Below are 22,667 nucleotides of genomic sequence, written 5' to 3' on the forward strand. Positions count from 1 at the left end.
CCTCATGGAGGAATTGTGTATTTGACACAAAATGAGGTTTTGCGAAAATCTTTACAGCTATTACGGTATTTGAACGTCACAAACTATTATAGCGGCGGTGGGTAGGACTACTGCTTGGTTATGGGGTTTGGATTGGCTGAGGAATGTAGATTCTCAGGTTGCGTTATTTGAGCCATAGTCTTAAACTATATTCTGTTGATACCTCCAGAGGGAAAATATATGTATTTGTATTGTGTACATTGTTACCATCCAAGTATCAAAAACAATTTAAATTTGCGATTAGATTGATTAGCTGTGGGCGGGACAGCGCTTGGCGTCTTGTGATCTGATTGGTCCTCTCAGAGTTCCGTGCACTGATCAGGAAGTAGCGCCAAAGATGTTTAACTATACTCTTTCTTCAAATCACATCGCTGTAGTTGGGGTCAATTTAATAACGATTGAGGGATTTTCTCTTGGACCTTCGAGTAACAGGGAGTTACACCCCGCTAATTTTAATAAATAGCATTAAACACGTCTAAGTGCAACGATTTGGTGATCCGCTGTACTGTCACTGTACATTCACAAGTTGCTGCAGCAACTATACAAGGTTTGTCTTGTATATTAAAAGGCAGAAATTAAGGTTTTTAATCTAAAGATAAAAATGTACGTACCGTGTGTAATTATTTGAGAAGGGCTACATTATACATGATTCGGCTACGGCCACTACGACATGGACATCTTTTCCGTAGAACATCTCTAAGGAGTCAATGTCAAATGATCCGGGATCAGCTGCTTCAACTAGATCCACTTCTAAAATCCACTCAAGCCGAGAAGACCGTTTTATTGGAGTTCACAGGACACTCTAATGAAGATAAGAGTCACAGACACGGCAGAGTTACGATTTTAGTCTCCGGGTAAGGCTGAAGTTTGGTAGGAGGGCCAGAAATAGCCGTTTGCTAGCGGCATTTTCCGCGCAAAACGGGATTGACTTGTTTTTATCGCTGATTTAAATAGCAACTTATCAATAGTCATGTGTTTTTTATTTGAAGGAAACATTGTGATATTTCTAAATTAAGGGCAACAAGCCTCACGAGGCAGGTTGTTTTCAAGTAATGGGCTCAGTTGTGGTGCAGCGACTTGTTTACCAGCTTGAGAGTGACTAGCGCATCTTGTGTTTGTTGGAGCGCAGGCAGGCATCATGAATTCCATCACTGGAAGAGCGGCGTGGTATTTGTGCAGACGCACGGCGGCCAAGGGGGTTGTGTCGGGCGGAGGATTCCCCTTTCAGACGACGAGGGTCTGCCATGGCGGGGCGAGCAGCAAAGGCAGCGTTAGCACCAAGAAGCGCGGCTATGACATCACTAGGAACCCCCACCTCAACAAGGTGAGCTGATGGAATATGTCGGAACACGCTGTTGCCTCTCACTGACCTTCAAAAACATTGCAGTTTAACTACAGACAGTATTCGTATAAAAAACACTTCTAGGCCATGCAACAATTATCCTTAAGACTTTATTTGCAGAAATACAATTAACTATTATTAAATCACATTTTATTGATATCTTTAAAATGATTGGCAGCGATTTGCCTGCCTTAACAGTAGAGGTGTGAAGTTTGACCCATGACCCTTCTACATTATTGTGACAAAGGCAATCGTTGCTGTCCGACCTGTATCCCATAGGTCTCACCAGGCACTGTGTGCAAACTGAGAGCATAAAAACGCACACTGGCGTTGGCTTGCTACGCTGGGTTACATGTAAAAGACACAGGCAGATAAATATAGAATGTCTGACCTCTGGGTTAAGAGACTACTTGAAAAGTCAGCACTTGAATGGTGAGCTGTGTTTTTATACAGCAGCACAGATGCCACATCTGCTGAGCAGCCGTTGTGACTTGTGGCTGGTATCAGTGTGATCCGTGTGTGTTATGGAGTAATTTGTAAAGCTTTCTTGAATTCAATTATTTAAGTGCCTGTAGTTTTTTTTAATTTCTTAGTATGTGTGTTAATGTTCAATCTGTGCATAATCTTACAGTAGTTTACTGTAACATAAAATATTCTGAATGAAATATCTTTCTCGTGCCTGTATTGTACTGTTGGTCATTATAGTTGTAATTGGAGAGCTAAGAACTTTATGTGGTCCGCGTGCAAATTTAATAACCACTGCAATAGAGATTCATAGATAAAACGAAATTAAGTTTTAGTGTGTCAGGTAACTATTTAACAAAGCTTTATATCTATTGATAGGGGATGTTTTATGAACCTTAGGAGTTAATTTTACACAGCAAGGTCACTGCAAGGAGTCATTGCATTGTCATGACATTAACACACCACACAACACCCTGTAAACCAGGTGGCGGGTCATTCATTCATAAACAAATACAGTACATCATCAAGTACATAGTAACTGCTGAACAACAGTATTGATGTTTTCACAGAACCAATGTCTTAATGAAGCACAAAAACATTTCTAACCCAGAAAACACTGTTTTTATAAAGGCAAACTCTCCCTGCAAAGATGACTAACTTTGGCCAAAGTGATCCAAGCCAAACATCCGCAATGAGTCATAAATGTGTTTGGGGAGGGCTGTTGTTCCCAACTTTAAATACAGCAGGAAACCACTGCGGTTTTCAGCAAGACTCTAACTTAGGGGTGTCCAAACTACGGCCCGCGGGCCAACTGCAGCCCGCGGTCCAGTTTTTATTGGCCCGCAGCAAATTCTGAAAACATAATTGAATATGGCCCGCACAAGAAGTTTGAGCTCAACTCTGTTGCACTTCTCAGTTTCCACACTAGATGGAGCCCGCCACACAAAGCGTTTGACGTCCGATTAGCACCCCCCCACCCCGGAAGAGAAGCGAACGCGCAGCGTTTGACGCTGCGTTTGGCGGCCGATGAGCAGCCCCCCTCTTTGGACACCCCTGCTATAACTTTATCGATACATCTTTATTTATGTAGCGCTTTCACATCAGCTATCACTGTAACAAAAGGCTATACAGAACATAAAATACGACAGAACACATAAAACATTGGAAATACGACAAACATAACCATCCCCGTACATACATATATCTTGTTGTTTGAACCCGTTGCCAACTTTTATTGGTTTTACTCAACATGAGGAAGCTCCCAGTTCCTTCTCAAGTCAGCATTTCTGTGACTCACTGTGAAAAGCGTGCCTCAGGAAATGGGGGCACAAGTATTTGGACAGTGAAAGAGTTTTTAGGAAGTTTAGTACAGTAGGTTTGTATCTTAAATCTCACTTTCACAAAAATATTATATTTACAATTAAGCATGGCAGTTATTTTAAGTGGCTACTTTGTCTTCCGTGAGCACAAATTGGACAAAGAAACAAAACGGTAATTACAATAATTTGGCGGATTACTCAAATTCGTCCTAATTCTCGGTGCACGTGTTTTTATTTGAGGTTACTTCAGTGGCTCTCTGTTAAAAGTTTATATTATGCACCATTAATTAACTGTAGAGTATTGTTTCAGTTTCTTAACATTGCAAAAAAAAACAAGAGTCAGTGTAAATGTAGACAAAAATAAAACAACTGGTCGCTCCTGGTCGCTCCTTTTGTTTAACTTTGAGGTATATTTGCCCATTTCATCATAACCTGAAGTTCCCGTGTAGCAAAATCCAACATATACATGGTTTGGTCTTGTACCATTGGCAAACCTGCCCTCTGTATGAAAAACGGGTCCTGTGGCAACACAATGCTGTCTTAGATAGAATAAAAGTATTGCTTTAGCGCCATCTTGTTGCCAAGGAACAATGTTAGTGGAGAAAGCACTTTATTTAATCATGCCATAGCGTTGTCTATAAATAGAAAAATGCCCTACTAATGTCTGAAGACCTCTGAAGGCACTTACAAACTGTTTGGGTGCGCATCAAATAGAAATCAGTAAGAGGTTTTTGCTATTTGTTGTAGGGCTCGGTTCTTATCACTGTGCCACTTGTGGCTGCTTAGTAGAATGCTGTTAATGGGTTTGAGCTAAGCTGTACCTTTCCAGCCTCTCCAAATGAAACTGCTGGATAACACAATACAGAACAGTAGGTCTGAGTCAATTACTTGTTTTGACTCAAAATAATAAGCCTCACCTCTCTAGGTGTCGGCTGAGCCTGTCAAACAACTTTCACAATGAATCTGGAGTAGTAGTAAATGCACTCAGAGGGCACCAAGCAACACAGACAAGTGGAGGTGATGCTAGGGGGAGTGAGTTCAGCCTGTCGCACCATTGGACAGAATAAATAGCAACACTCAGCTGCGAGCCAGCTCCAGCCACACAAAAGACATGCCCAATCAACAAAATACATGCGTTGTTGCTGTTTTTAGGGCGATAGCTATCGAGAAGTTTCCAATCAATCAATGGAATAGTTGACAGGCTAATCAGTTGATTCGAAAACAAGTCACTATAGTGACAGTTCTAACTAGATTAATGAGCACTGAGAAGACACATAAATGTAACTGTGAAAGTTAACCCAGCACTAAAAGCACTACCGTGTTTTTCCATGCAAAATGCGCCCCTGTGCATAATACGCACCCTAAAAATGGCATGTCGATGCTGGAAAAAAGCCTGTACCCATGTATAATACGCACCCAAATTTTGACTCTTACTTAAGTCCGTAAACGTAAAATTATTTCAGAAAAAGATCATCTTTGGGAACAACCGGATGTTATTCTGCCGGTCAGTATCACTGCGCATGCGCTAGCAAACTCAATAGCGAAGAAATGTTTCGGATTTGTGTAGGGTACATTGTGACAGCAAACGAGCAGGTGATCGAGCAAGCGTCTGATACAAGAGCATTGTGTCCGTATGGAGCGTGTTTGAAGTGAACAGCAGAGAAGAAAGGAACAAGGCAAAGTGTTGTGAAATAAAATATTACCTGTAATACGCATTTTGTTATTTGCTGATTGGAACTGCTAATTAAACAGTGAATTGAAACTAATAGGTAGAGAACTGAACTCTCGCTCTTTATATAGCTGACGTGTCTTGCACATCCGTTCTGCGCATACTGTCATGGCGGCCTCCGTATGATATCCGGTCTGCGATGGAGATTAAAAAAACAAACAATATTTGACAATAACACACCATCAAGGATTGCACCATCGCATCAAACGATGTGTCGTCAATTATGAATTTTACTGACTAAGTGTATCAAGGATTGCACCATCGCAGCAAACGATGTGTCGTCAATTATGAATTTTACTGACTAAGTGTGTTGGGCAGGATGGCTGAATGCGATTGCGATTGACAACAAACCAGAAGAAAGGTGCGATTTTAAGTTTTATTTCGAGGGAGATTTTCTTCAAAAATCGTTGCACCCATGCATAATGCGCACCCCAGATTTTAGGACAATAAATTAGTTAAATTCTGCGCATTATGCATGGGAAAACACAGTAAATACATGACTGTATAGCTGATTATTTTTGACTCGCTGTACCCACTGGTGTAGCAGAGTGCTGTAGATGGTGCATTGAAGAACATAAAAGGACACAATTAATCTGTGGAAAACACAAGGAAGCCCTATCTGTAATTTGGATGTGACTCAGGACATTTCTCTTTCGCAGGGTATGGCTTTCACCCTGGAAGAGCGCTTGCAGCTGGGCATACATGGCCTGTTGCCACCTTGCTTCTTGTCCCAGGATGTTCAAGTGCTACGTGTCATGAAGAGCTATGAAACGCGTGTCAATCCTTTGGACAAGTGAGAATCCAACTTTTAACCCTCAAGAACACCATACGTAACCATTTGCCTTTGCTTGTGTTGTGTACTCTGACTGGGAACCATCAAAGCAGTTTTGGGCATTACGTCAGCAAGGAATTTCTGATTTTATTTTGTAGTAACAATAATGGCGCAGGGAATATGTATATAGTGGAGTAAAAGCAAAGGTTGCTGGGGCTTTATTTAGGAAGCCGCTTGTCCTTTTTTAGCGGCTCCCTCTCTGCGACAGGTACATCCTGCTGATGACGCTACAAGACAGGAACGAAAAGCTCTTCTATCGTGTGCTCACGTCGGACATCGAGGAGTTCATGCCCATTGTCTACACACCCACCGTGGGCTTGGCATGCCAGCAGTATGGTCTGGCCTTCAGGAGGCCGCGGTAAGTTAAGCACACACCCTTTTTTAGCATTGTATCAAGTACATAACGAATAAAGCTCAGCTCAGTGGCTTAGTGGTAGAGTGTCCGCCCTGAGACTGGAAGGTTGTGGGTTCAAACCCCGGCCGGGTCATACCAAAGACTATAAAAATGGGACCCATTGCCTCCCTGCTTGGCACTCAGCATTAAGGGTTGGAATTGGGGGGTTAGATCACCAAATGATTCCTGAGCGCGGCACCACTGCTGCTCACTGCTCCCCTCTCCCCCAGGGGATGGATCAAAATCACATGGGGATGGGTTAAAAAAATGCAGAGGACAAATTTCACCACACCCAGATGTGTGTGTGACGATCATTGGGACTTTAACTTGACTTTAACTTGAAAATGAGAGGTCAAATTTTGTGATCCTCATGCTCCAATACGTCGAATTGCAAACGTTCCACTGTGCTGGAGATCTTGGCGTGTGCAAGGTTGGCTTCCATCATGGACATTGAGAAGCGAACACTGTGAGGACCATATTGTTCATTTATTTATTATTATTACGCTTCTCTGTGAAGACTGACATTTTTGAGGAACTAAACAAAATTCATCAAATTTTACACATCAAAGTCAAAGTCAGTCTGCTTTATTGTCAATTTCTTCACATGTCAAGACACACAGACAAGACAGTACACAATATACGTACATACTAGGGGTGTAACGATTCATCGATACTAGGGGTGTAACGATTCATCGATACACATCGATTAATCGATATAATGCTCTACGATTTGTTGGCATCGATGCTAAACGTAAACATCGATCTACAGTGCCTTGCGAAAGTATTCGGCCCCCTTGAACCTTTCAACATTTCGCCACATTTCAGGCTTCAAACATAAAGATATAAAATTTTAATTTTTTTGTCAAGAATCAACAAGTGGGACAATCGTGAAGTAGCGCCACCTTTTGCTGCAATTACAGCTGCAAGTCGCTTGGGGTATGTCTCTATGAGTTTTGCACATCGAGAGACTGGAATTCTTGCCCATTCTTCCTTGCAAAACAGCTCGAGCTTAGTGAGGTTGGATGGAGAGCGTTTGTGAACAGCAGTCTTCAGCTCTTTCCACAGATTCTCGATTGGATTCAGGTCTGGACTTTGACTTGGCCATTCTAACACCTGGATACGTCTATTTGTGAACCATTCCATTGTAGATTTGGCTTTGTGTTTTGGATCATTGTCCTGTTGGAAGATAAATCTCCGTCCCAGTCTCAGGTCTTTTGCAGACTCCAACAGGTTTTCTTCCAGAATGGTCCTGTATTTGGCTCCATCCATCTTCCCATCAATTTTAGCCATCTTCCCTGTCCCTGCTGAAGAAAAGCAGGCCCAAACCATGATGCTGCCACCACCATGTTTGACAGTGGGGATGGTGTGTTCAGGGTGATGAGCTGTGTTGCTTTTACGCCAAACATATCGTTTTGCATTGTGGCCAAAAAGTTCGATTTTGGTTTCATCTGACCAGAGCACCTTCTTCCACATGTTTGGTGTCTCCCAGGTGGCTTGTGGCAAACTTTAAACGAGACTTTTTATGGATATCTTTGAGAAATGGCTTTCTTCTTGCCACTCTTCCATGAAGGCCAGATTTGTTCAGTGCACGACTGATTGTTGTCCTATGGACAGACTCTCCCACCTCAGCTGTAGTTATCTGCAGTTCATCCAGAGTGATCATGGGCCTCTTGGCTGCATCTCTGATCAGTCTTCTCCTTGTTTGAGATGAAAGTTTGGAGGGACGGCCGGGTCTTGGTAGATTTGCAGTGGTCTGATACTCCTTCCATTTCAATATACCGTTTTTTTCCGTGTATAATGCGCAAAATTTAACCAATTTATTGTCCTAAAATCTGGGGTGCGCATTATACATGGGTACAATTTTTAAAAAAATTTTTTTTTTTTTTTAAGAAAATCATGGTACAACAAAACCAACAACAGGACTGACCGACAAAGTCGTGGAACAAAAAGACAGGGTGACATTACCAAAGACAGGAACAGAAACCAAACAGACATCATGACAGTAACACATGCAATGATCCGACGGTGAGCGAGGGGCAGACAGGACTTAAATACAAAACACGTTGCATTGATTGAGGTGACACAGGAAGGGAGGGGCGACGCGAACAGAAACTATGGCAACCTAGACACATAGCAAAACTGGGGACGAGACATGACAAATCTCCCTTGAAATAAAACTTGAAATCACCTTTCTTCTTGTTTCTCCGACTGCCGGTAAACGCACCACGGCGCTCCGTGCGCATGGAGCGTGTTTGAAGTGAACAGCAGAGAAGAAAGGAACAAGGCAAAGTGTTGTGAAATAAAATATTACCTGTAATACGGATTTAGGTAGAGAAAGCCAACAAAAAAAATTACATCCAGCCTAGTTAAGACCATACCAAAGACTATAAAAATGGGACCCATTGCCTCCCTGCGTGTGTGACGATCATTGGGACTTAAAAAAAAAAAAGAAAAAAAAAATTTTTTTTTGTACCCATGTATAATGCGCACCCCGGATTTTAGGACAATAAATTAGTAAAATTTTGCGCACTATACACGGAAAAAAACGGTATTTTATTTCACACTTTGCCTTTTTCCTTTCGTCTCTGGTGTTCACTTCAAACACGCTCCATACGAACGCAATGCTCTCGTATCAGACGGCTTGCTCGATCACCTGCTCGTTTGCTGTCACAATGTACCCGACACAAATTCGAAACATTTGTTGCGGCTCCGAGTCACGACGAGGGGCAAGTTTTGGTTTCCAAGGGTGGTTTTATTCCTCTTCAACGTCTCTCCCATACAGAGCCGCCTTTTTCACATGTCCGCACTGATCGCGGTGGTGCCTTTACGGGCAGTCGGAGAAATCAACGCCAACAAAGAAAAATACATCCAGCCTAGTTAAGACCATACCAAAGACTATAAAAACCCATTGCCTCCCTGCATGTGTGACGATCATTGGGACATAAAAAGAAAAAATAATAAAAATAAATGAAGAAAAAAATTAAAAAAAATTGGGTGCGTATTATACATGGGTACAGGCTTTTTTCCAGCATCAACATGCCATTTTTAGGGTGCGTATTATACATGGGGGCGCATTATACACGGAAAAAAACGGTAGTTTATATATCGTTGTATGGGGCTGTGGAATAATTTGAACTGCGGCGCGGCACACGGCATTGTTGACAAAGGACGATCGATAGATTTAATGAATTGGAGTGACACAGCTGGTTTTATAAATGTGTTATTTATGTAATACCGTTTTTTTCCGTGTATAGTGCGCAATATTTTACTAATTTATTGTCCTAAAATCTGGGGTGCGTATTATACATGGGTACAAAGAAAAAAAAATTTAAATATTTTTTTTTTAAATTTTTTTTTTTTTTTTTTTTAAAGAAAGTCATGGTACAACAAAACCAACAACAGGACTGACCGACAAAGTCGTGGAACAAAAAGACAGGGTGACATTACCAAAGACAGGAACAGAATGACAGTAACACATGCAATGATCCAACGGTGAGCGAGGGGCAGACAGGACTTAAATACAAAACACGTTACATCGATTGAGGTGACACAGGAAGAGCGGGGTGACACGAACAGAAACTATGGCAACCTAGACACATAGCAAAACTGGGGACGAGACATGACAAATCTCCCCCGAAATAAAACTCACCTTTCTTCTTGTTTGTTGTCAATCGCGCATCGCATTCAGCCATCCTGCCCAACACACTTAGTAAAATTCATAATTGACGACACATCGTTTGATGCGATGGTGCAATCCTCGATGGTGTGTTATTGTCAAATATTGTTTGTTTTTTAATCTCCATCGCGGACCGGACGTCATACGGAGGCCGCCATTACAGATGCGCAGAACGGTTGCGCAACACACGTCAGCTATATAAAGAGCGAGAGTTCAGTTCTCCACCTATTAGTTTCAATTCACAGTTTAATTAGCAGTTTCAATCAGCAAATAACAAAATGCGTATTACAGGTAATATTTTATTTCACAACACTTTGCCTTGTTCCTTTCGTCTCTGCTGTTCATTTCAAACACGCTCCATACGACCGCAATGCTCTTGTATCAGACGCTCGCTCGATCACCTGCTAGTTTCCCGTCTGTCACAATGTACCCTACACAAATCCGAAACATTTGTTGCGGCTCCGAGTCACGACGAGGGGCAAGTTTTGGTTTCCAAGGGTGTTTTTATTCCTCTTCAACGTCTCTCCCATACAGAGCCGCCGTGTGCGCACGGAGCGCGGTGGTGCGTTTAGGGGCAGTCGGAGAAATCAACGCCAACAAAAAAAATGACATCCAGCCTAGTTAAGACTATACCAAAGACTTTAAAAATGGGACCCATTGCCTCCCTGCGTGTGTGACGATCTTTGGGACTTTAAAAAAAAAAAAAAAAAAAATTAAAAAAAAAATTAAAAGAAATTCATAAAAATTGGGTGCGTATTATACATGGGTACAAGCTTTTTTCCAGCATCAGCATGCCATTGTTAGGGGTGCGTACTATACATGGGGGCGCACTATACACGGAAAAAAACGGTAGTTTTTTTTAAATAACTGAATGTTACGTCAGGCCCGTTTCAGCTCCTCATTTGTGTTTGTCACGTTAGCATACCGTATCGTTTAGCCTGTTGTTGCTCGTTCATGTCTGTTCTTGTTCGTTGGATTTTGTCAAATAAATTGCCCCCCAAAATGCGACTTATACTCCGGAGCGACTTATATATGTTTTTTTTCACATTTTTGGGCATTTTATGGCTGGTGCGACTTATACACCGGAGCGACTTATAGTCCAAAAATTACGGTACTGTATTACAATTTTGGCCTATTTCTGGACATTTTCCAATTAGAAATTTTTATCCGATTGTTTTCACACTTTGGGTATTCATCTAAATCTGTTGATTAAAAAGTTATTGAAAGCTGCTTATTTCTTCGCACACTGCTACTGTGGTGATGTGCAGAGTACAAGGAAAAATGTTGCTATGTTTGCAGGTCTGAACCTGGGCGAAAATTCATGAAACTCTGCACACCTAGCATAAACAGATATATTTTAGAGATTTCTTGTGTGAGTTAAAAAAATGTCTCTACAGCACCCCTAAAAATTTTTCAAGAAGCAGTCTCAATTCTATATTTCACAGCCCAAGACCTACAAATAAGTCGTATGCTAAAGCTAACTGGAAGTCTACTTTATTTTGGAATTGAAGCATTTATGGCCATTCATATTTTAACAAACTCCTAGAGATTTTAACAGGTTGTTCTCAAACTTTCGGGTGTTTCATCTCAAAATGTTTAGGATGCAAAGTTATTGAAAGCTTTTTACTTTTCCGTGCCAATGTGCTGTTGACCAAAAAAAAAAAAATGCTGCTGTTTTTGAGTCTGAACCTTGGCTAAATTTAAGAGAGTTATTGAGTTTTGTGCAAGTACCCCAATGAACAAGTACATCAACTTGGCCAGGGTTGCGACCACCCTTTGTAGCTGCTCACAGCGCTAGTTGATTTTTGAGTCATCCAGTATTATAAAATAGCAAGTGTTGACCACTGCCTCAGTATACTTGAGTCATAATAATAATGGTAACAATGATACTATTATTAATAATTAACAAATTGACATATTCTTTGATTCTTTATTATATTTGTAAATCTATTTAATGTACCGTTTTTTTCCATGTATTATGCGCCCCCATTTATAATACGCACCCTAAAAATGGCATGTTGATGCTGGAAAAAAGCCTGTACCCATGTATAATACGCACCCAAATTTTGACTCCTACTTAAGTCCGTAGACGTAAAATTATTTCAGAAAAAAGATCATCTTTGGGAACAACCGGATGTTATTCTGCCGGTCAGTATCACTGCGCATGCGGTAGCAAACTCGATAGCGAAGAAATGTTTCGGATTTGTGTAGGGTACATTGTGACAGCAAACGAGCAGGCGATCGAGCAAGCGTCTGATACGAGAGCATTGTGTTCGTATGGAGCATGTTTGAAGTGAACAGCAGAGAAGAAAGCGCATCTGTAATGGCGACCTCCATATGATATCTGGATTTAAAATAATAATAATAATAATAATTGTACCCATGTATAATGTGCACCCCAGATTTTAGGACAATAAATTAGTTAAATTTTGCGCATTATACATAGAAAAAAACGGTAATTTCCACACTGTCTTGATTGTGTTCGTATGGAGCGTGTTTGAAGTGAACAGCAGAGAAGAAAGCGCATCTGTAATGGCGACCTCCATATGATATCTGGATTATAAATAAATAAATAAATAAATAAATAAATAATTTTACCCATGTATAATGCACACCCCAGATTTTAGGACAATAAATTAGTTAAATTTGCGCATTATACATAGAAAAAAACGGTAATTGATTCGATACTTGGAAAAAAAAAAAAAAAGTACTGTATTAGATTGGAAAAGAAATCACTGGTCTCGAACATCACTAGAAGGTGCTTACTCAGCTCTACGATTTGTATTGTCTTTCACAGAGGACTCTTCATCACCATTCATGATAAAGGCCACATTGCAACCCTGCTCAATTCCTGGCCTGAAGAAAACATAAAGGTAAGTCCCCCATCCTCCGTCCCCTCATCCTTTTATTCCCCCTTGCCTCCTTCCATGCCAGTCAAGTTTTTTGTCTTTTTATTTGCATCTAGGCCATTGTGGTGACAGACGGCGAGCGTATCCTCGGGCTAGGGGATCTGGGCAGCTATGGCATGGGCATTCCCGTGGGGAAATTGGCTCTGTACACAGCCTGTGGCGGAGTTGGGCCGCAGCAGTGCCTCCCCGTGTTGCTGGACGTGGGAACTGACAACCAAGACCTCCTCAATGATCCCCTCTACATCGGCCTGAAGCACAACCGAATCCGAGGGAAGGAGTACGACGCGCTCATTGACGAATTTATGCAGGCTGTGACAGACAAGTGAGTGGGAACAAGGCGGCGATGTGATCATCGCACCTTCTTGATGCGTCTCCATCGCCCTACAGGTACGGGATGAGCTGCCTGATTCAATTTGAGGACTTTGCCAACAGTAATGCATTCCGCATCCTCAACAAATACAGGAATCGCTATTGTACCTTCAACGACGACATCCAAGGTAGACTACGAGCAGTGTTTATGATCCTTTATAAGCCAAAGCGCATATTCTTTAGAACAATGTCATGATGCAACACCAAACATAAACGTAAAAAAAGATGACAAGTTGGCTCTCGAGTAGAAAGCCTTTATTGTTTTTGTATGATGCAGACATGATGAAGTTGTGATAAAACACAAAAAAATAAAATATAATAATGTTGCAATCATATCTTAATGGCAGAATCTATAATCACCATGTGATAGTGGCAGTTAACAAGAGGCCAGCAGGGATTAGGTCATGTAATCAAGGCCCAGGTACAAAATGCATCACGGTGTCTATCTTTTCTCATAGGCACGGCCTCTGTAGCAGTGGCTGGGCTACTGGCAGCTTTAAAAATCACCAAAGACAAACTGTCGAATCACACCTTTGTTTTCCAGGGGGCCGGAGAGGTGACCAATTTTTATTTATTTTTGTGCATCCTCTTTGAATGCTTTGCTTTATCAAAGAAATAAAAACGCTGTGCTCTTTTTGCCATCAGGCCGCTCTGGGTATCGCTCACCTGTTAATGATGGCTATGGCCAAGGAGGGCTTGTCTCGAAAAGAGGCCGCCAAAAGGATCTGGATGGTGGACTCTAAAGGTCTCATTGTGAAGGTAACGCATGTGCTTGTGTCTCGACAGGCTTTGCGTCAAAGGTAAAAACGAACGCTTCTCATTCAGGGGCGAAGTCATTTGAACCACGAGAAGGAGGAGTTTGCGCACGAACACCCCCACCTGAAGACCTTGGAGGAGGCCGTGCAGACCATCAAGCCCACGGCCATTATCGGTGAGTGGGAAGCCGGTACCGAAGGTCATTATTGTTCGCAGAACCCGTTATGATTTAACCAACCTTGCTTATTTCTTACAATTGTGGGGAGAACATAAACTTCCGTATGAATTTTTAACAAAATATGAAATTGATCAAATTGATATGTAGGAGGTTTGCACCCAAAGCCAGCGATACGCAGCATGCATGTTTTAGGAATGTAGGAGGAAGCTGGAGTAGCAACTGAGAGAAAATTCACAAAAGCAAGTGCTACAGAAGGACTCCTGAAATGAGATTGAAACCTCAAAACTGTGAGCCACTGCTCTACCATTCTGTCCTTGTGTGGAATAACTGCTATATACAAAATATAAAATAGAGAAATTCATTTTCTGTAGTGCTTGTCCTCATTATGGTCATGGGTGACTTTGACTTTGAGCAACATTTGGGGTGCACTCTGGACTGGTCAGAAAACATAGGGCATATAAAGACCCTTCACACTCATATTCTCCCCTCTGACAGTTCAGAGCCTTTAATAACCGAACATTCATCTTTTGCGGATACGGGAGGCCGCTGGATTACCCGAAAAATAATTTAAAATTATATATGTATATATTTTTTCAGCATATTTATTGAAGAATTCATGAAATGTATAAGATATAGCTGTCCAATGAAAAGCAACTGAACTGTTTTTTTTTTCTATACAGTATTTCAATAAAAAAGATAACAAAAAAGATACACACTACTTCATATTGCAAATTTTATTCATCATCATCGGCGGTCACTCGGGACGAGTATGACTGTCTTTTTCTCAGGGGCAGTCTGCTTGTGGGTCCGCAGGTGGGCGTAGAGGCCGATCCGGGATTCACATATTTTTGTGCAGTGTGGGCAGGGGAAAGTGGTGGTGGGTTCATATTGCAAATTTTATTACAACCTTCATCACTCACTGGATGGTTGATTGTAGTTGCTTTCTTTTTAAACTCCATTGTGAAGGTCAGCGTTAAAGATGCTCTGCTGGCTACTACAAAAACTGATGGTGTCAGTCATAATTAAAGATATTGTAATTACCATCAGCTTGTGCTCTTATTTTTCTTGAGGAGAAATAAAAGAATAGTCAATTTTGAGCCAAGTGTGATGTAGATAATGGCAATAATTGGTAAAGAGGGTTTATTAGAGTGGAGACCCCCACAATGTAGCTTGTTTAATTTGGCTCAGTAATACTTATGCATCAGTACATCTGTAATAATTTGCATTGTCATCTAATCTGAAGTATTCCTTGAAAAACGGTTGAAGTGGAAATCAACTTCAAATGGCAGGCTGTAATGTTCTTCAAATCTGTAAAAGTGGAATGTGACCATCCATCCATTCATTTTCTGTACCGCTTAGTCCCCACGGGGGTCGCGGGCGTGCTGGAGCCTATCCCAGCCGTCATCGGGCAGTAGGCGGGGGACAACCTCCGGACACCCTGAACCGGAGAAAACCCACGCGGGCCCGGGGAGAACATGCAAACTCCACACAGGGATGGCCGGAGGTGGAATTGAACCCGCATCCTCCTAACTGTGAGGCGGACGTGCTACCCAGTGCGCCACCGAGCCGAATGCGACCATTTAATCATAATTCTTTCTAGTGCAGTTTTCTGATCACCATTCTACAATTGTGTACATTTTAACCAGAATTTCTTTTAATGAATGGATGAGCTTATGAGTAATGCACCCACTGTGAGTGCTTTGAGTATAGGCTTCTATAGAAAAGCATGATAAAAATCCTATGCATTATGAGTAGCCACCCTCTAACACGAAACTTTGCGTTTTGATTTTGTGGCTTTGAAGGAGTCGCCGCCATTGGCGGCGCATTCACAGAGAAGATAATCAAGGACATGGCATCCCACAACGACAGGCCCATCATCTTTGCTCTGAGCAACCCCACCAGCAAGGCCGAGTGCACGGCGGAGCAATGTTACAACATCACAGAGGTAGGACCTTAACGATGCCGCTTCTCCATTAGACAGTGAGAAATTGAGATGAAGCTTTGTGGTTGTGGTGCTTTTATGTTTGTTTTTACAAATCAGGGTCGCGGGATCTTTGCCAGCGGGAGTCCGTTTAACAAGGTGACGCTGGCCGACGGACGCTCGTTCTACCCCGGCCAGGGAAACAACGCCTACGTGTTCCCTGGGGTGGCACTAGGCGTCATCGCCTGCGGAGTTCGCCACATATCCGACGACATCTTCCTCACCACTGCAGAGGTCCTTTTTTTAAAATTAATATTATTATTATTTTAATTCTTATTTTTATTATTATTATTTTTATTCTTATTCTTATTACTTCCATCAAGGATCATTTCTATATGTGTCTTTTTGTCCTTGCTACAATGACTATAATCAGCTATGGTGTTTTTGTCAGGCCATTGCTGACATGGTGACCGAGGAGCACTTGGCTGAAGGGCGACTCTACCCTCCTCTAAAATACATCAGAGAGGTGTCCTTCAAGATTGCTGTCAAGGTTTGAAATGAAATAATTGATACACTGTAATATGTGTGTCTGTGTGTGTATATATACGTATATATATACATACATATAAGCATATATGCATACTAGGGGTGTAACGATACATCGATACACATCGATTAATCGATATTATGCTCTACGATTTATTGGCATCGATGCTAAAGGTAAACATCGATTTATATCGCCGTGTTTGACCTCGGACATTAGACGCGACTTTATTTTGAAATCCAGTTCATTGTTGCTTGCTTCCTCTTCCGGGAGCAGGGAGCAGTGCGCGGCGTTGTTGTGTTGTGAGCAGAGCAGGCACGTGAAAGGGGAGTCGACAACTAGTACGCGGCTCCTGGGCTGGTGCTATGGCTAGTGTCCAAAAAGACGAGGAAATTTGCTCCCCTTTAGGCTTCAAGTCATTCGTTTGGAAGCACTTTGGATTCCAAAGAAAAGATGGCTCAACGGACAAGACACGTGCAGTTTGTAAATCCTGCCATGCGGTGATCAAATATTCAGGGAGCACAAATCTCGCCGCACATTTAAAGAAAAAACACGACATCAAAGTTCAGTGTTAAAGTAAGCAATTTGTATACTACAATACTCTTGTAATTTCCTAAATAAAGAGTTTGCAGTACCTTGTTGATTTTGCGTATGAATTGTTATAAATCAGGATATTTATTAAAAAATATATATATATCGATCGTAGAGCACTATATCGCGATATATCGTGATTGAATCGCAGCAGGCTTTAAGATAGCGGCAAATATCGTATCGAAGTTCTTTATATCGATATTATATCGTATCGTGACAAAACCCGCGATTTACACCCCTAATGCATACATACATATAAAATATAGTTTATAAAATATAGTTTATAAAACAGTGAGAAATGATGCATAATGTAGGACGAGAAAATAGCACACGTATGTTGTTGAAGCTTGAACTTTGTCTTCCATCCATCCATATTTCTCCACTGGTGCAGACCCAATCAGTGAGTGTTAAAACTTACGGTTTGATGACACCAACAGAAGCACACCATCAGCAAAATGCTTAGATGCAATACTGAGGCCACCAAACTGGACCCAATCAAAGACTTTAATGTATCTAGAAATGTATATGACCCTCAAAGGACTTAAGAAGCAGAAATGGCATGACCCTAACATTAATAATGTGTATGTATTGTTTCCAGATTGTCAACTATGCGTACAAGCACAACATAGCGTCAGTGTACCCGGAGCCAAAGGATAAAGAAGCATTTGTCCTCTCTCACATCTACAGCCCAGACTACGACTCATTCACACTGGACACGTATGCTTGGCCACAGGAAGCTATGAACGTGCAGGGCGTGTGACCAGCGCAGCCTGAAATAGTACATACAGTACTACTAATATTTGTATGTTTATTTTTATTATAACTCCATTTCTTTCCTTATAACTTTGGTCAAAGTTTCGTTGCATAGCATATGAAGCTCAACACAGCACTCCCATTTCTTGACTGAATGTCTCCATGGAAACAATGACACACAATCTCGATTACTGCTTTCATAAAACATGTCTTTCTGCCTTGTCCAGTAACATCCCTAACCAATGTCCTCGAATAGCACTCCCTTCCAAACATTTGTCATTTATGTCAAAATGCAGTGTTGTGACATTTTAAAGTGTGTTGATAATGTTCAGTGCTTGAAGTTTTTAAAATGAAAAATAATGAACTTTTTCAAAGTCTCAAAGTGTTTTTTACAACTGTCTTATCTAACATCTAACAACAACACACACATTTTTGAATTTAGTAGAAATGTAGTGCAACAAAAATGACACGAGGGGTTGGAAAAAAATTAACTGGCCACATTATTGAGTGCACTGAATGCTTATTGTGGCCATGAAATACAAATTTGTGCTGCTGTTTATCGCATTACAATTTGTATGTGCTCAATCATCAGAATGTGGCTGGGGAAAGTTGATATTAAAATAGAATGGTAATAGACATTTTTGAGTATATGTACATACACAGAACTTTTGGAAAGTAAAATAACAGTCAATAAATATTTAATTCAAAGTAATGTTCTCAAACCCTGAATTGTTGACAAAGACCCTCCTAATTCTAAATTTATTTCTGTTTATCACAAAACTCAATTCCAATGAAGATTTACAAAAAAATAGATACACAAGTGTTAGGTTTGTGTTGTTTTGTCGCACAATGAATGCAGCCTACCAAACTGCCCACACGCCTCATGAGACGCAACAAAAAAGATCCTGAATAGCTACAGATACGCTTAACCTGATCAGAATTTTTTGCTAATCAGCGAGTTTTAAAAAAGCAATCTGATTGATCACTATATTTATGGGCAAAACGTTTTTTAGTCTACTACGTACTGTTGTACTCGATTTGGTTCCCCTGTGAGATTTTGTTCCCCCTGCCACGGGAGCGCGCACGCCTTGTTTGGAAAGCGAAAAACCAATGCCGTACGGTCGTACAGTGTCAGCACTATGTTGTTTTCAATAAAAACATGCAGAACTCACGTTTGCGTCATTCAATTTTAATTTTTAGGATTATTCTCATTTGGTGTCTTTAAGTTCATTCGCGTTCTGCCGTTGAAGTGGGGTGCATTCAAAGACCAGTCGTACAGACGGAACACTTAATCACTTCACCAAAAAGCAACGATATAGTAATTACGTGAGCTCTTTGCATAAACCTTGATGCAAAGAAACTCCTCTTTTTGGGTACCATTATGTCAAAGTCAGCTTTATTGTCAATCCCTTCATATGTCAAGACGCACAAAGAAACCGAAATTCCGTTTCCTCTATCCCACGGTGACGAGACATAGTACACGATAGGCATACAAGTAGACGACACAAAATAAAAACAAGAAGGCACAAACAATAAATAATAAATAAATAATATGAGTGATGAATAAATAATAATAATAACAGAAGATCAAACAAAGAGTGAGCGGGGTGACTCACATCACTCACAATCGTGGTCGCCTTGCGGGTGAGATGGGAGGTGTAAATGTCTTTCAAGGAGGGGAGTGAAGCACCAATCATCTTACCAGCCGTGTTCACTATGCGCTGCAGGGCCTTCAAGTTGTAGTCAGTGCAGCTGCCACCCCAAACAGCAATACAGCTGGAGAGGACGCTCTCAATGGTGCCGCGGTAAAATGTAGTCATGACGGCCGGAGGAGCGCTCGCTCGCCTGAGTTTCCGCAGGAAGTACAGGCGGCGCTGGGCCTTCTTCGCCAGTGATGCGGTGTTGGTGGACCAGGAGAGATCCTCACTGATGTGCACCCCCAGGAAGCTGGTGCTGCTCACTCTCTCCACCACAGCACCGTCGATGGTCAGCGGCAGGTGTTGGGTGTGACCCTTCCGGAAGTCAACAACAATCTCCTTTGTCTTGTCGACGTTCAGCAGGAGGTTGTTGTCCCTGCACCACGTGGTCAGAAGGTCAACCTCCGGCCTGTATTGAGTCTCGTCTCCCTTGGTGATGAGACCCACCAGAGTCGTGTCGTCAGCAAACTTCCCTATGCGGTTGTCGCTGTAGGTTGCAGTGCAGTCATGCGTCAGGAGGGTGAGCAGCGGACTGAGCACGCAGCCTTGGGGGCCCCCTGTGCTCAGCGTGATGTTGGCGGAGATTTTGTCGCCAACACGTACCACCTGTGGCCTCTGACAGAGGAAGTCCAGTAGCCAGTTGCAGAGGTAGGTACTAGGGGTGGAAATCGCGGGTTTTGTCACGATACGATATATTATCGATACAAAGAACTACGATACGATATTTGCCGATATCTTAAAGCCTGCTGCGATTCATTCACGATATATCGCGATATAGTGCTCTACGATCGATATTTTTTTTAAATAAAAAATATAGAACAATAATCTGATTTATAACAATTCATACGCAAAATCAACAAGGTACTGCAAACTCTTTACTTAGGAAATTACAAGAGTATTGTAGTATACAAAGTGCTTATTTTAACACTGAACTTTGATGTCGTGTTTTTTCTTTAAATGTGCGGCGAGATTTGTGCTCCCTGAATATTTGATCACCGCATGGCAGGATTTACAAACTGCACGTGTCTTGTCCGTTGAGCCATCTTTTCTTTGGAATCCAAAGTGCTTCCAAACGAATGACTTGAAGCCTAAAGGGGAGCAAATTTCCTCGTCTTTTTGGACACTAGCCATAGCACCAGCCCAGGAGCCGCGTACTAGTTGTCGACTCCCCTTTCACGTGCCTGCTCTGCTCACAACCCAACAACGCTGCGTGCACTGCTCCCGGAAAGAGGAAGCAAGCAACAATGAACTGGATTTCAAAATAAAGTCGCGTCTAATGATCGAGGTCAAACACGGCGATATAAATCGATGTTTACCTTTAGCATCGATGCCAATAAATCGTAGAGCATTATATCGATTAATCGATGTGTATCGATGTATCGTTACACCCCTAGTAGGTACTGAGGTCCAGCTTGTCAAGTTCGCTGATGAGACGTTGTGGCACAATGGTGTTGAAGGCAGAACTGAAGTCCACAAACAGCAATCTCACATACGAGTCCCTTCTCTCCAGGTGGGTGAGAGCCGAGTGGAGGGCAGAGCAGATGGCATCCTCAGAGGACCGTTTGGCTCGGTACGCAAACTGGAAGGGGTCAATGGTGGGGGGGAGAACAGATCGGATGTGCTCCATGACAAGTCGCTCAAAGCACTTCATGATGATGGGCGTAAGTGCCACTGGGCGGTAGTCATTGAAGCAGGACGGAGCAGGTTTCTTCGGCACAGGTACGATGGTGGCAGCTTTGAAACACGACGGGACAATGGCCTGCTGCAGGGAAATGTTAAAGATGTCCGTGAAGACACCCGTCAGCTCCCCAGCGCAGTCCTTCAGCGCTCGACCCGGGATGTTGTCAGGGCCCGCCGCCTTACGGATGTTGATAACGGCAAGCGCCCTCCTCACGCTGTCGGCGGAGAGGCACAGGGGCAGGTCGTGTGAAGGGGGAGTGGCCTTCAGCGGGCAAGTGCTGTTCTGAGCGTCGAAGCGAGCAAAGAAGCGGTTAAGGTCATTGAGCAGACGGACGTCGCCTTCACAGCTCTGCGGCGCGGGCTTGTAATCCGTGATGGTCTGAATGCCTTGCCAAAGGCTCGGTGCGTCCCTGCTGTCCTTGAAGTGGGCCGTAATTTTGCAAGAGAACACCCTCTTCGCTTCTTTGATGCCCCGGGACAGGTCGGCCCTCGCAGTCCTCAAGCCAGCCTCATCCCCCACTCTAAAGGCTTTGTCCCTGGCCCTCAGCAGCCTGAAGACAGCCCCTGTCAGCCATGGCTTCCGGTTAGCCAGAGTGACGATGGATTTTGAGTGAGTCACATCATCAATGCACTTCCTGATGTAGGAGGAAACAGAGTCAGTATACTCCTCAATGTCTGTACGATCGGCGCAAGTGGCAGCCATCCTAAACATGTCCCAGTCAGTAGAGCCAAAGCAGTCACGAAGCGCATCAGAGGCACCCTCAGGCCACACCCGTACCTGCTTGCGAACCGGTCTGGATGCTCTCACCATTTGTCTGTATGCGGGCAAAAGCATAACGCGGAGGGCTTGATTATGTGGCTTAATGTCTCGCATATCAAAATATGCATTTATATGAGTTAGAACAACTTAGAAAGAAAATGATAATAAAAAAATATATACGTATATATATTTTCTGGTGGTTGCAGGTCCTCTCAAAATAGCCATACAGATGCAAGTATGTATAGGTCTACCCTCCTTCGGTGCAAAATAAAATAATATTCCACCAAAGTAGTGGTCCCCAGGTTGCCCTGCTCCATAGGAGGCACACAATTCAATTTCCTTTTTAGGAAGCACACCGTTCACCTTCCCTCTTTCAGAGGCACCATCGCCCATACTACCCAAACTTATTTTAATCTTGTGCTACCTACTTCATGTACCACGTAGATTTTTTAGCCTAATGCAGGGGTGGCCAAACCCTTTGGCTTGCGGGCCGAATTGGGTTCTAAATTTTGACCGGGGGGCCGATCCAGGAGCAGATGGATGTAGTGTTTGTGTGAAGTAATATAAATGACATGTAAGGGTCATTGCATAAAATGTTTTTACTTTTAGTAGATACTAAAGCATGGATATAAAAAAAAAGCTTTTTGAAAACAAATGCATTTATTAACAGCATTAAAAAAATATTTCACCCAAAAACTACTATCAGTGATTCT

General features: G+C 42.3%; 1 protein-coding gene across 1 annotated transcript; it reads left to right on the forward strand.

The window, feature by feature from the left end:
- The first annotated feature begins 347 nt into the window (after positions 1–347).
- Positions 348–18,191, forward strand: me3 (malic enzyme 3, NADP(+)-dependent, mitochondrial). The gene is made up of 14 exons (XM_061287160.1): positions 348–893; positions 1,169–1,363; positions 5,554–5,687; positions 5,935–6,084; positions 12,594–12,669; positions 12,762–13,027; positions 13,093–13,202; positions 13,533–13,630; positions 13,720–13,833; positions 13,900–14,005; positions 15,811–15,953; positions 16,050–16,223; positions 16,381–16,479; positions 17,663–18,191. The coding sequence occupies exons 2-14, from the start codon at positions 1,178–1,180 to the stop codon at positions 17,822–17,824; spliced, it is 1,818 nt and encodes a 605-aa protein (XP_061143144.1). The 5' UTR covers positions 348–893; positions 1,169–1,177; the 3' UTR covers positions 17,825–18,191.
- The last annotated feature ends 4,476 nt before the right edge of the window (positions 18,192–22,667 follow it).

The sequence above is a fragment of the Syngnathus typhle genome, linkage group LG9, assembly GCF_033458585.1.
Source record: "Syngnathus typhle isolate RoL2023-S1 ecotype Sweden linkage group LG9, RoL_Styp_1.0, whole genome shotgun sequence".
Lineage (NCBI taxonomy): Eukaryota > Metazoa > Chordata > Actinopteri > Syngnathiformes > Syngnathidae > Syngnathus > Syngnathus typhle.

Bases quoted from the DNA above. Each gene is read 5' to 3' on its own strand.
- me3 (XM_061287160.1), top strand. From the start codon at position 1,178: ATGAATTCCATCACTGGAAGAGCGGCGTGGTATTTGTGCAGACGCACG. The intron at 1,364-5,553 runs GTGAGCTGATGG...TCTCTTTCGCAG, and splicing joins GGAACCCCCACCTCAACAAG to GGTATGGCTTTCACCCTGGA. The intron at 5,688-5,934 runs GTGAGAATCCAA...TCTCTGCGACAG, and splicing joins CGTGTCAATCCTTTGGACAA to GTACATCCTGCTGATGACGC.